This window comes from Salvia hispanica, chromosome 3 (genome assembly GCF_029641045.1).
Source record: "Salvia hispanica isolate PSC_SH4W2 chromosome 3, Shi_PSC_v1, whole genome shotgun sequence".
In the NCBI taxonomy this organism is placed as follows: domain Eukaryota; kingdom Viridiplantae; phylum Streptophyta; class Magnoliopsida; order Lamiales; family Lamiaceae; genus Salvia; species Salvia hispanica.
This window is the reverse complement of record NC_142694.1, coordinates 18,648,381-18,663,890: the sequence shown is the minus strand read 5'-3', so window position 1 is coordinate 18,663,890 and position 15,510 is coordinate 18,648,381. Positions and strand designations below refer to the sequence as shown.

General features: G+C 38.0%; 1 protein-coding gene and 1 long non-coding RNA gene across 2 annotated transcripts; both read left to right on the top strand.

Moving 5' to 3' along the window:
* Positions 1–1,716: 1,716 nt before the first annotated feature.
* Positions 1,717–3,761, top strand: LOC148930311 (uncharacterized). The gene has a single exon (XM_089067692.1). The coding sequence runs from the start codon at positions 1,736–1,738 to the stop codon at positions 3,587–3,589; it is 1,854 nt and encodes a 617-aa protein (XP_088923818.1). The 5' UTR covers positions 1,717–1,735; the 3' UTR covers positions 3,590–3,761.
* Positions 3,762–5,585: 1,824 nt separating this feature from the next.
* LOC148930310 (uncharacterized) lies at positions 5,586–7,518 on the top strand. The gene is made up of 2 exons (XR_016136300.1): positions 5,586–6,260; positions 6,361–7,518. It is a non-coding gene; the product is annotated as an uncharacterized LOC148930310 (long non-coding RNA).
* The last annotated feature ends 7,992 nt before the right edge of the window (positions 7,519–15,510 follow it).

Genomic DNA, 15,510 nt, shown 5'->3' with positions numbered 1-15,510 from the left:
CAAGATATTCTTATCTTTTTAAATAATAATAAAATGAATTTACACATTGACAAATTATAGATCACTAGATTTTTAAAGATCTTGTAGTTAACAAGGGAGAGTTAACAATGATCACATCCCCTATACGTTTCCGTTTCTGTTTCCAATTTTTTTTTTTTTTTACCATTTATGTTATTTGTGAACACCAGTGACATGTACTTATTTCATAGTAGAACTGTTTATATTTCATTTTTATTTTATTATCTCATAAATTACAATTAATGAGATCATCAAATTATAAATACAATTGAAACTCTATAATGACACGCCCTTCATCCATCCACAATTATTTGGTGTTCAAGTCCAAGCAAAATATGAACGCATTTTTTGTCTTATTTTCATTCAACTTGTCAATATAATGTTTGATTCTTCTAGCGGTATGGTTGAATCATATGATTTTAGAACTGAATTTCCTCTCATTTATGAGTGAATCTAATGATTTTGAAATTTCTGGATGAAATTTGACTTCTGTTTTTGGTAATTATGTCATTTACGTCAACAATAATTCAAAAAACTTATTTTTTATATAAAACAATATGACAAAATTCTTATCCAAACACTATCCTACTTTTGGTCCGAAAATTTTATCCTATGTTAATATTCTTGTTATATCCCGTCCACACTACAAAACGGGTCCTTATTAAGAAATAAATAGACAATTTTATGTAATTGCATGACTATATTGACTTGGTGTGATTAATTAATCCTAACTTAGGTATAAGTTGGACGAATATGTTGATAGCTACGACTAATAAGGGTGTCTCCGGTGGCGCCCCTCCCACTAGGACCTCCACTAGTCCTTCCTATAAAAACTATCTGTCACGTCAGCACTAGTCCTTCCCATTTCACTAGGACTTCCCGCAATAAAATTAATAAATTCACAATTAAAATTAAAATTTACGGAATTAAAATTTACGGAATTAAAATTTCGACACGAGCCGTATTTATAGAGTTTTTTTTATTATTAAATAAATTAATTTTCGGTGGGACGTCTGAGTGGGACGTCCTACCCACGCCACAGTGGCGGACGTCAGGTAGGACGTCGATGCGAGGGGCGAGCCCATCCGACGGGCACTCGGGACGGGCGTGGGCGCCCTTCCCGCTTCCTACGGCGGACGTCCAGTCGCCTGTCGGCGACGGGCGAACAGGAAGGGCGACGGTGGAGAGACCGGTGGAGAGACCCTAAGTACCTAGTAAAATTAATCCTAACTTAGGTATAATTTGGACGAATATCTTGATAGCTATGACTGATAAGTAGTAATACTAAATGCCAACTTACATACACTCAATTAATTGTTCGCCTAAATAAAGTAAAAGTAATTAAGTAATCGCCTAAATAAAGTAAAAATTAATTAAGTTCGCCAAGACATCAACAAGGGAAATGACCTAATAAATTAAACTTGGCTAGGTATAATAAAAAATCTTGACTGTTTTATTTTTATCACAACTTAAATAATTAAATTATGGAGTATACGGTTGTATGATGTGTTTTTTATATTTTCAAAATATGGATACTCAAATTAATTAAGTATTGTGCCTAACATAAGATATTAATTAGTTTTTCGACTCCACATATTTAATTTCTTGGACCCGTCATTGATTAACAAGAGCGGGTTCCATGGTAACGCACAATAATAAATACCTGGAAACAGATCGAACATGTACTGCAAGAAACAAAAAACACAAGGATCACGAAATGGAATCTCATCGGTTCCATGTTTGTGTCCTAGTCCTCCTCGTCCTCCCCCTCTTTCAGGCTGCAGCCCATGAGGCGACTCATCCTCCGGCGGACTTCTTTCCCTATTACTGGTGGTATTGGCATAGGTTCCCATATTATCACCATCCTTTATTTCCCAAAGCTCATATGCCACCTCCATCTCCACCTCCACCTCCACCCCCGTCTTCGCCAGAAGCTCCTCCTTTAACTCCATCCTTGCCCAATACTCCACCACCGTCTTTGCCATCTCCTACTCCGTCAACTCCATCTCCACCTCCGTCTTCGCCTGAAGCTCCTCCATCAACTCCATCCTCACCCAATGCTCCACCACCCTCTTTGCCAGGACCTCCTCAGTCAACTCCATCTCCACCTTCGTCTTTGACAGAAGGTCCACCCTCAACTCCATCCTCACCCAATGCTCCACCACCGCCTTCGCCAGAACCTCCTCCCTCAACTCCATCTCTACCTCCGTCTTCTACAGAAGCTCCTCCATCATTAACTCCATCCTCGCCCAACGCTCCACCACCATCTTCACTAGAACCTCCTCCGTCAACTCCATCTCCACCTCCTTCTTCGCCTGAAGCACCTCCATCAACTCCATCCTTGCCCAATGCTCCACCACCGTCTTCGCCAGAACCTCCTCAGTCAACTCCAACTCCATCCTTGCCAGAAGGTCCACCCTCAACTCCATCCTCGCCCAATGCTCCACCACCGTCTTCGCCAGAACCTCCTCAGTCAACTCCAACTCCGTCTTCGCCAGAAGGTCCACCCTCAACTCCATCCTCGCCCAATGCTTCACCTCCTTCTTCGCTAGAACCTCCTCAGTCAACTCCATCTCCACCACTGTCTTCTCCAGAAGCTCCTCCATCATTGCCCAATACTCCACCACCGTCTTCACTAGAACCTCCTCCGTCAACTCCATCTCTACCTCCGTCTTCTATAGAAGCTCCTTCATCATCAACTCCATCATTGCCCAACGCTCCACCACCGTCTTCACAAGAACCTCCTCCCTCAACTCCATCTCCACCTCTGTCAACTCCATCCTCGCCCAATGCTCCACCACTGTCTTCACTAGAACCTCCTCCGTCAACTCCTTCTCCATCTCCTTCTTCGCCACAAGCTGCTCCATTAACTCCACCCTTGCCCAATGCTCCACCACCGTCTTCGCCAGAACCTCCTCAGTCAACTTCATCTCCACCTCCATCTTCGCCAGAAGTTCCTCCCTCAACTCCATCTTTACCACCTTCTTCGCAAGAACCTCCTCCGTCAACTCCATCTCCACCACCATCTTCGCCAGAAGCTCCTCCATCATCAACTCCATCATTGCCCAATGCTCCACCACCGTCTTCACAAGAACCTCCTCCATCAACTCCGTCTATGCCACGAGGTCTTCCATTTACTCGATCCTTACCCAATGCTCCACCACCGTCTCCGACAGAAGCTCCAGCACCATCACCTAATTCTTCTCCGAAAAATGCTCCAACTCATCATTCACGAAGAGGTTTTCCATTCTTCAGAAACCCTTTTGCAAATGCACCTCCGTTATTCACCAACCCTTTTGCCCCCAAAACTCCATCTCCACCTCCACCTCCTCCCCCTCCACCTCCCCCCCCTCCTCCTCCTCCTCCTCCTCCATCAAGAGCTCATCCAATCTTCAGAAACCCTTTTGCTCATCTTCCTCCGTTATTCACCAACCCTTTTGCTCATCCTCCACCTCCACCTCCACCTCCACCTCCACCTCCTCTTCCATCTCATCCTCCTCCGCCAAGAGCTCCTTCATTCTTCAGAAACCCTTTTGCTCATCATACACCTCCCTCGCCACCTTCTTCATGAAAGCGCAATGAGGAACTACGTCTGTTGTTGTGACCTCCGCTTCGAATCTTTCAATAGGAATAACTTGGCACAAGCATGCCCATTTGTGTCCTTTGTTTCACTTTTTTGTGATTTCAGGTTTTCTTATCATCCTACTAAAATGTTAATAATAATATACTCCATCTTTAATCCATTTTAATATCATACGTACATATCAAAATACAAAAGAATATCACACTAAACAACATCTAATTTATTTTTTGACATGTCTTTATTTCTTCAAAGCGATTGACTGCATTATCATCGAAAACTTGAGAAATATATCAACATTAAATGACTCTAGTGAATACAAAATGCCTTAAGTTTTTTTCTTTATCGTTCGAAGTACAATCATTCTCCCCAGACCCCAATCATGCCTCTATGATTTTGAAGTTGACGAGCAATCTCATGTTAGGATATACATATAAAACAAGAAATGTGTTTTTCATTTATTCATAACTATTTGCATGGACTTGTATAAATTTTGGATAAATATTTAATTTGATTCATTGTTCAGTATTCTAACAAAATGTTCTGACTTTAAGAGTGATTGAACAAAGTATCGAATATTTCAATTTCCACTTAAAAATGTTCCGCAAAACATTTTCAGCCACTGTGTGATCATGATGAAGAAATAAATAAGGAGATATATAAGGAAGAAACATGCAGTCTAAAGTGTCAGAAAGTGAAACGACTTTGAGAGAAGGAGCCTGAGGTGGCTCAGGTGACGGGATACATTGACGCGAGGGAGAAGAAGAGAGAAGGATTTATGTAAAGCCACATAATTTTTCGTAAATGTAAATCTGGTGGGACACATCAAAATTCGATGTCGGGATTTTTTTGCGGGAGTTTTTTTTAAACGAAAATAGAAATGTATATTTATCAAAATTATCTTAGAGTTGGAATTTTTTTGATGGGCAAAATTGAATATTTACCGTATAAATGACTGGATGCGATGTGAAAAAAAAGATGCAATAGCAACTAATAATTCAATCTAGATATAGTGTGCCAAATCACAAACTTTAAATCTACGGATACAAAATGCAAATAAACTAGTTATAGGGTGCATTTTGTTAATTACCATCATCAACCATTTTCCCTCAAAATGTTTTCCCACATTTTCATCCCTAAACTTTGAATTTGGACTGATTGCTTTGATCTCTTACCGGTAATTCCCTCCTCCTTATGCAAAAATTGGAAAGCCGATGATACGCATTGTATTTGCGACTGATTAATTCGCAGAATTCCTAAATTTTAGGTATGGCTGCACCATTTCAACAGTCTGCAGGTTTAGCTGGTGCTTTGCAATTGGTGATTCTTTTGTTGTTCCTTTCATCAATTTCAAGTTTGACAGTTGAGGAATATGATGCTGACTAGCAGTTTTTTGATGCTATCTCAAATTTTCACATCTCTTTTCTAGCTATGTTTTGTCTCAACTTCCTAATCATGATGCTGAAAAGAAAACCGTTCATTCAGTATGTGCTAATTTCTTTCTTTGCTTTCCTAGTTAAGGTCAAAAGGTGGGTAGATTGTGTGGAGAAGGAGGCATTAGGTGGATTAACTGCTGATTTTGGGTCTGTGTTACCTGCTCATGCTGAAGAAGGCCACTGTTTCTCGGTTGTTTTTGCAGATCCTTTGAATGGCTGTTCACTCTCGTCTTCTAATGTATATGTATAACACTTCTATTTTTCTTTCATACTATTTCTACACTCGCATAAAGTCATGAATACATTCTTACATTAAGATAAAAATATTTCCACAAAAACTACCACTTTCTTTAAAATATATATATACATAAAATTTAGGAATTTTAAGAATTTATAAGCATTTGAGCCAATCATGATGAGGAAGAAAGGCTAGAGATGCAAGTCATTCCTTATCCAAACATAGTGGGGGGTGTGATTTATGCGATGATTGGGACAAGACCAGATGTGACTCAAGAAATAAGCAAAACCAATAGATTTATGGCAGACCATGGTTAAGAACATTGGTTAGCCTTGATGGATTCTAAGGTATATAAAGGGAGCTGGAAATGTTAGATTATGTTCAAAGGTGATCCAAATATGTGGGTGATGCATTGGTGGAATTTTGTGATAGTAATTATCCGTGGAGTGTGGATACCGAGATGTCTTAGTTTGGTTACATTTTTACTATGATTGGTGCAAGTGTAAGATGGAAATCAAGTTTCTAGAATGTAGTTGCTTTGTCCACGACCGAGGCTAAATATTTTGCGTTGACTTCAGCTGTGAAAGAAAGTTTTTGGTTGAAGGGAATTGCTGCTAACCTTGGGGTAGAGCACAGAGCTATAGCTATAGGCTGTGACAATGACAATGGTATAAGCTTGGCAAAACACCAGTTTTTTCATGAACGAAGTTAGCGCGATGTGCGATCACATTTTGTAAGGAAAGAATTAGAGAAAGGAAGAGTGAAAGTGTTCAAAGTTGATACTTCAGAGAACCCCGCGGATATGCTTACCAAATTGCTGCCAAAATAAAATTTTGATCTGTGAAGGTGGTTGGATTGTGCAGACAATGGTGATGACATCAACTAGGAAATGAAGGTGGAGACATTAATGATAAAATTTTAGTTATTACCGGTCATGCCCGCCTCCTCCTCCTCGTCGCTCGTTCACCGCCCGACCTCCGCCGTCCAGGTACGAAATCTCCTCTCCTTCCCTTCTTCTTCTCACTTCACTCGCTATGTTTATACGTTCGAACATACACATATGCTTCTCTTCCTCGGTTCGATTTCAGGCCCCGGGTTCGCCGAATGAACGGAGAAGAGTGCATCGGGGTTCATTCGGTGCAGCAGCGTGCGGTCTTGTGTGGCTACCGTCTGCCGAGACAGCGGCGGCGGCGGCTGCCGCCGAGTGACAGCAACAGCAGCGGCATCGTTCGGTAGCTCAGTGCTCATTGGTGCAATCTTAAAAGCTAAGTTTTATACGATTTATCTCCTTTGGCAGTTTGAGGACAAACTAATTTAGCTAAGTCAAAACGATTATCTAATTTCTTCAAGTTGTTGCTCAATACTTGTCTTGATTTAATCCACCGGAGTGAGGTGGCTTTTGAGGTATTAAATTAAACCTGCTACTGCCCTTATTTTCAAGTCATGGCTTGTGAGTGTTTAAGCATTTCTAATTTTTCATTAATCAAGCTTTAGTTGTGATTTTAAGTTCGACGAGAAGTTTCTAAATATTAAAGAGGGTGAAGGAAATGGTATAGAATTGGTGTTTGACATGGAAAGCTTCTAATGTTCATGCTTTGAATGAAATATGAAAATCTATGAATAAAGTTTGATGTTGAAGAATTTACCTTGAGGAAAGGAGAAAAAGAAATGAAGTGTGTAGAGAATTGACTCTTCTTCTTCAAGCATTCATTTGAGAATAATCACTTTGAGATAAAATAGTTTTGGGAGATTTTGTGGTGGAATAAAAGGATTAAAGGTAGTGATAGAGTGGTATTTATAGTGGAAAATGGGTACATGGAAAAACATGGTCAATTCCCTAATTCATAGAAGCAAACTATTACACATGAGATAATGACTTTTTGCTAAAAGGGGTAAGTTGGCAAATCAATCTTTCACATTACTATAATTGGTAAGAATATTACATCTTGTCGCTTAAAAAGACGTGAGCCGTCGTTTGGTAGGCGTGTTTGATGTGATGTGATTTCGTCGACCGTCTCGTCTTGATTTAACACGCTTCTTATCCATTCGTGTAGGTATCGGGGTTCAAGGCATGACTATTTAGCGAGATCCGGAGGACATGGAGAGTATTTTTATTTTTAATTTTACTCTAATGTTGAACTCTATGTAGAACGTGTACGAACTTTTATTTGAAGCTCGGCCTTCACAAACAGACTTTTATTTGAGAGAACTACATCTATTGTAATAATACTATTTTCATTCACTTATCCAAATTTTTTTTGCTTCGCTACGATTAATCATAACGAGAAGTAAAAGAAATTAGGTGCGAAACTTTTATATATATATATATATAGGGATGTACTAATATGCTAACTAATTTTAAAGTGCTAACGTACATCCAATCACGTGCTGCCACGTGGCACGAAAAATGCAATATTATATATAGAAAAATGCAATATGAATTTCGACAGATTGCATTTTTGTTATATGAAGATTGCATTTTTTATTGTTGAGTTTTGCATTTTTGATATTGACTGTTTAATTTGCATTTTATATCTATACGGATTGCATTTATATATGTGAAAATGCAAAACTTAACAATAAAAAATGCAATTTATGTGAAATGCAAAACTTAACAATAAAAAATGCAATTTTCCTATAACTAAAATGCAATCTGCGAAAATGCATGAACAACTTCACAAATGTGTATTGCATTTTTATATATACAATATTGCATTTTTCGTGCCACATGGCAGCACGTGGTTGGATGTACGTTAGCACTCTAATTAAGGATGCGCCCTAGTGCTCCCCTATATATATATATATATATATATATATATATATATATATATATATGTTAGGGTCATAACAGCATCTCAGTGTAAAACACAGCACAAATCACAGCCCTTGGATCCTTAGATTGGATGGTTGTGATAAACTACATTATTATACTAAAAATGTACATTATTCGCCGAGGTACATTATTAGAATGGAAATGTACATTATTAGACTAAAATGTTACATTATTATCATATGTACATTATTAGGCTAAAAATCTACATTATTAGATGACACGTGGCATTAATCTGACCGTTAGATCACACGATCCAATGGACTGCAAGTGTTTTAAGTTTTACTCATACTTAGCGTTTTGATATGAATACATCCCTATATATATATATATATATATATAGGGTTTTGATCTATGAAGACCAGTTTTAAATACAGAAACGCAGAACACAGTCATACGTAGGGCATTTTTAGGTCATAGTTAGTTTATTATTAGGTCATGCTAACAAAGCATGACCTAAACTGATCTTAACATGACCTAAACTCAAATCTTATAATATGACCTAAAACTACTTAATTATGACCTTCCGTATTTTGGGTTAATTATTGACCATTAGATCATCTAATCCCAGGGCCAAGATTTGGGCTGCATTTCTGGGTTTAAATGCATTCTTATTTTGATCATCTCCCTATATATATATATAGAGAGAGAGTTGTGATCAATGTCGAACCAATTTTAAAGACCGAACTAGAGACCAAATCTGGACCATTAGATCTAGTTTTTTTTAATGAGATGTGCTGCTGTGAAATTTTTTTCTACTTCATTACTAGCCTATTTTACTTCATTGTATAGGTTTATTACTTCATTCTGTACGTAATACCTTGAAACTACAACATGTTTTTACTTGCTTCCAGTAGGTTTTGAAATGATTCAACATATGCTTCATTCAAATTCATTGACGTGGGTTTTTGCTTGATTAACATTTAAATATGCAATTTATTTAAGTAAGTTTATTACTTCATTCAGAAACGTTATTACTTCATTGGATACGATTTTTACTTCATTCCAGTAGGACTTCAAATGCTTCTACACATACTTCATTCCAATAATTTATTATATTATTCCATGTGTTTATTAAACCATATTAGCGCCAAGGCGGTGGTGATAGATATCGTAAAGAGAAAGAATGGCACGCGACGGCGAAACCACATTTACGTATTGGAATGAAGTAAAAACCTACTGGAATGAAGTAAAAACCTACTAGAATGAAGTAATATATTCTGGACGAAGTTAAATCTTCGTAACATGTTAGTATGACTTATTTACCTTCGGATGAATTAAAATAGGCTCGTGATAAAGGCGAAAATAATTTATAAATTTCTGTATCTTATCCATAAATAATTTGGTAGGGTTCGGTGGTTCGGTCTTTAAGAGTGAATTTATGGATAATGGGACTATATATATATATAGGTTTGTGTTAAAATGACAACCCCTCTTAAAATGACAACGTGACAACGCTTATACAGCAATATTATAAACGCTACATAGCAATATCCAACACGTTAGACAACAATTTATAGATTGCTGTCTAACGTGTTGGATATTGCTGTTCAAGAAAAATTGCTGTTTAAAGACCACAAAATTGCTGCCCGTCTTTTTTGGTTTTTTAGTTTTCTTTTTTTGCCACGTGGCAGCTTATTATTCATCCACGTGTACAAATGATTGGCTAGAAATGGTGGTATGATGTTATTTTAAGGGGTGGTGGCACCCTAACATGCCCCTATATATATATACATATAGGGGTGCACTATGGTGCCACCATGATAAAATAACACCATACCACCAATGTAGTCCGTTAGATCTCATCTATGGACGCCTAGGATTAAGTTTCGTGAAAAAACACGGGTTTGCAATCTACTGTATTAAATATTGCAGTCTATTGTATTAGATATTGCAGTCGTGGTAAACTACAATATTGTTGTGGTAAGACTGCAATATTCAATGAACAGCACTGCAATCTAGTAACGTAAAATTAGAAATTTCCTATTTTACCCCTCCGTGTTTTTACACGTGGCAGCATGACAAGCACACGATTTTCAGATCCAATGGCCTAAAATGGTGGTATGGTGTTATAATAAAGAGGGTTGACATCTTAATATATCCCTATATATACATATAGAGAGAGAGAGAGTTTTGATCTATGTAAAACTCATTCTTAATACAAAATACAGAACCAAGCATACATATGTCATTTTTAGGTCATCGTAAGCTTATTTTTATGTCATTATAATAAGCATGACATAAAATGATCTTAACATGACCTCAAACCCAAATTTTATAATATGACCTAAAACTGCTTTATAATGACCCACTGTGTTTTTCTTTAATTATTGACCATTAGATACAAAAATCTCATGGTCAGGATTTGGTCTGGATTTTGTATTGAGATGCATTTTTGTATTGATCATTTTCCTATATATATATACATATAGGGATGTGATCAAATGCAAACTCTAAATATTGTACAAACTCCAAACTATGATCTGGACCGTTAGAAAATATCAACAGATCATGAAATAATAGCAACAAAAAATGTCAACACAATGTCAACGGTTGATGTTGTGTTGAAATTGTGTTGACATTGTATTGATATTGTGTTGATATCAAAATCTTGAAATTTTATACTGTGTTGATATTGTGTTGAAAAAGTTTGGAGTTTGTACAATATATGAGTTTGCATTTTATCACTACCCTATATATATATATATATATATATTAATAGGTCGGTTTTCTTAAAGTCTTAGGGTAAATAAAAAGACGGGGTGTTACATTCTTAATCAATGTATGTTAGCATTGAGCATACAGTATTGATTATGCACTACTTTGACTTACCAAATGGTGCGGGGTTTTCGCAACCCAATAGTCCTGGTATATTGGGTAGTGGTGATTAATATCTAGCGGTGCTAGGATTGCTATTATATAGAATCGTGCGCGAGGTGAATCTCGTTTGATAACGTCCTCAAGAGGAGCTCGAAATAAGGCTTTATTATTCGGAACCTAGCTAGTTGGAGTTTGATTACTCTATGAATAATTAATAAGCGTTTCTTGCTGACTCCACTCTTGAAATTAATAAGATGTTAATTAATTAAGTCTATAGCAGACACTAATTAATTAATGGATGTATCTATCTTAAGCGCGGGAAATAAATGACAAACAATGAAAACCTGGATTACTTATAATTTCGGATTTGAATGAGAAGTGCAATATTACTTCTGTAGTGGCTACTCGTAATATTCCAATATAAGCTTATATTAAATTGTGGGTTCAATTTAATTAGTAAAAAGTTAATTGAAGAAGGTCATATCCAAAACCTTCCATAGATCCATGTTTGGGCCCAGTATGTGACTTAATATAATGAGGAGAATAAAGGAGATAGACAATACACTTAATATTTTTCATAATTTTCGGCCCCCTCTCCTACACTGTGAAGGACAAAATTTTCTCCTTCATCTCTCATTGGTGAGATAAAATTTCTGTCTTCTTTATTTTAAGTCCTAATATTCTGGTGAGATCAATCCATCCTGATATCAGTATATGATACGATCATGGAGGCCGTGCGTCGAGGATTTCAGCTACAGCTGGATTCAACCGAAAACCGTCCTATATAGATGATATCCGAAAGCTATGAAACTGCCACCATTGTCTTCGTCTTGGAAACGGCTTCGCGTGGGTATCTTGCACATCCCAATCGTGAATCCGAATGAGGGAGTTATGGCGGTTTTACGGAAGTCGCTCAGAGAAGGCCGGGAGCTTCGAGAAAAATGCCCGCCCGGGCGTTTTTTACTGTGCAAAACGCCCGGGGACAGGGAAAACGCCCGGGCCGGGCATTTTGGCATGTGAAAAACGCCCGACCGGGCGATTATGCCGATTTTTAGATTTTGTGGGCCAACTTTCTATTTTTGGACCCATAGTATAAATACCTCTTGATGTCATTTCTTTTCCTTAGATTTTGATGAAATTAGATGCTTGAGAGCTTTGTTTCCTCTTGGAGAGGGTTTCTATCCAATTCCTAGATTTAGGTTGCTTGAATCCATCAATTGCTAGTTCAAGCATGGGATTTCCATCAATTGCTAGTTCAAGCATGGATCAAGTAGAGGTATGCTTTGAGGTTTGTGGTTCCCTTGAAAATCTAGCCATGGATGCATGTTAGTTATGTTGTAAGTGCCTTAGCTTGCTTCATCAATGACTATGTATCCCAATTTCCACCCTATCCAATGTTATTTCCTTCTTTGTTCATCTTAGTTTCCTTAATTCTTGTTGTGTTGCCTTTATTGATAAAATAGAAAACCAATTCTCACAAAAATACCTAGATCAAGCATCACAATTGGGTAAATCCTTGGGAAATGGATCACAAAATACATGGATCCACATCATTTGGTATCTAGAGCCTAGTACCCACTAGGTGTTTGATCTATTGTTGCTTTGAGTTGGGTTATTTTTCCTTTTGTCCTTTGTTTTTGCTCTGTTTTGTTGGGATAATCGGATTGATCAATTGTGGTTATATTAAGCCGAAATTTGGTGTGTATGATATATGTTATGTGACCTACGTACCTGAAAAATTTCATCAAAAAATTCGTTCGTTTGCCTAGTTAACCGTGGAGATTAACATCATTGCCCTGTTTTGGCATAGTTGGGAAAACCATACAAAACATATCCAATCATCAAATCTGACTATATATGGCCATTTTTCCTTGATCTAGACTTGTTTGGGAATCTATCCACCAAAATTCATCCAAATTGGGCGCGGGAATCAATACCAAAAAAAATCATAAAGATCAGCCAAATTTCAGCAAAAATGTCACCCCTTGTTTGTTTTTCTTTGACTTGCATCTTGCTAATATGTGTTTATGGCTTTGTCTTCTTGATTTTGTTGACCAAGGAGTATACCTTGATTGATCCACCTCAAGCACTTAAATCTTGGAATTGGAGTTGTGAGTGTGAGTGAATCCACCTTTCTCACAATATTCTAAGCCGTCGTCGAGAGTTATTGGGGAGTGATTTGAGGGGGGTTTGGGACATCAAGGTTGAGTTCATCTTCTTAAATTCTACTTTCTTTTATTACTAACCTTTAGGACTAGTTCCTAGTGTTTGTTTGATTTGTAGGTACTTACTCTATGCCTCCTCGCACCCGGTCCAACAAAATGGCGGGGACAAGTGCGGAGGGGGAGGAAACAAGCATGACTCACCCTATACCCGATGGGGACCTTGTGAGCATGATGGCCCGCATGATGAAGGAATTCAAACAAGAGATGATGATCCAAATGGATGTGCGAGCAAAAGAATCCATTGCTCAATCAAAAGAATCCGAAGCCCGCATGCTTGCCGCCCAAAACACTTTATTTGAGGAGTTCAACACCTTGAAGGGAGGCCGCACATCTAGGACTCCTACTTCTAGGGGTAACAATCTACCTAATGTTGCCCCGGAGGAGATGATGGAAGAAGTGGTGTATGAGGGATGGCAAAGGGGGAATGATAGAAATAGAGTCAATCACATGGAGAATGATCGGTTTGGGGGAAGAAATGGTTCCCGTGACCGTTTTAAAGGTGACTATGAATCAAGGTACCATGGAGATGGGCTTGATAGAGGATATAGTGGGAAAAGAGCTCCCAAGTCTCATGGAGAGTGGTATTCTAGGAGGGTGAGAGATCAAGTTAGCCATAAGGGGTTTGAGAGGTTAATTGAAAAAGAAGTCTCATATAGAGCTCGATTGAGGCCTACCTACCCACATGGTGGTGTTGACACAAACCAAAGAGGTAACTCATCAAGTAATTTGGCTACACCCTCTTCTTTCCATTTATCACATAAGTCTCTTGATGTATATGGAAATGTCTCCTCTTCGAAGAGCTTAATCCAAATTAGTAGAAAAAAAGAACGAGAGAGAGAGAAAAGGCTTGAGAGTGAATGTGAGTCTAAAAAGCCAAGAGAGCGTGATAAAAGACAAGAGTGTGAGGTGCAAAAGTCAAGAGAGAGTGGTGGGGGTGAGAGAAAAGAAAAATATCAAATGAGAGAAAAACCACAAGCACAAGTGAGTAAAGGGTGCTTGTTAGATTCTAAGGTCAACCTTGGGTGGGCACCAAATGATCCTTTGCCTCTTGCCCTTGGTGAGGAAACTAAACCCTTATCCACTAACACTTCTTCTATGTCTTTTTGTGTTCATGAATTTGTAGGAAATTTAATTGAAGGCATGGAAGTGAGGCATCATGTTGTACATGGCTTGGAAACTACTCACCCGGAGAAGGAACAAGAGGAACGAGGGCAAGTGGATGAACTCCTTGCCCAAGGTTCAAGTGCACTATCCTTATCTCCTTGTGATGTTTCATTGAATGAGATTATATTAGAGAAGCCCCTTTGTGTTGATAAATTTGTTATTGATGTCTTGTGTAAAAAGTGGTCTCATGAGCTTGAAACTTTGAATGCTAAATCTACCTTTGCACCATATATTGATCCTTTCTTGGTAAAATCAAGCATTGAGAGACATGACATTTCTCTTGTGGCTTCTACCTTGAATGTTGGAGTGACTTCCTTGTATGCTAAGATGCCTAAGCTTTCATTTGTTGGTAATTTTGAGCTTCATGTGTATGTGGGTGAGGATAGTAAGACCAAGAAGAGTAACGTGGATAATGACTTTAGAACTTGGTGTTTGCTATGTCTTCATTGCAAAGTGGTTAAACCCTTCAATGGGATTGGAGTGTTCTATGGCCGTTTTGTGAAGGATTTTTCCACTTATATGTCTCTTGTTGATGGTGATGTGATTAATGACATAAAATTGCATCGTTCTCATGTTTGTGGTATTATTTTAAAATTGTTGGAGCATTTGTGTGGGGGTAATTTGGAAACATTTCTCTTGACCCTTGATGTTGCTTTTCATAAGTTCCCCATGCATGATGTTGTTCTTACTCTACATGTTGTGCATGAAGGTATATGGATGCATTGCTCATATATTTTTGATCATTTCTTGAAATTGTTGGGACAATTGAGTGAGATCCCTTGTAATAAACTTGGTTTGTTGGTTGAGACACTTTCTTGCAAACTTAATGTGAATTATCATAAACCTCCTCTATATCCTGACCTAGAGTTTGTCAATTTATGGAAGAGAACTTCTTATTTGAGCAAGAATGGTGTGTTAATGATTGAAAATGATTGTTCGTTGCATGAGCGTGAGAATAAGATTTTTGTGCTTAGGCCTCTCTTGATAACTTTCCATTTTGCACCATATGAGGACCCTTTCTTGTATATGCCTTGTCTTGATGAGAATGCCAAATCTTTTGTGAAGATGTTGAAGGACATGGGTATAGATAATATGGAAATGTTTGAGGCAAAAAGAGTCAAATTGTGTGAAGCTTGTGTCTGGCATAATACTTGTTTTCATTGCATGACAATCAAGCCGTTTAGTGGGGTTGGTATCTT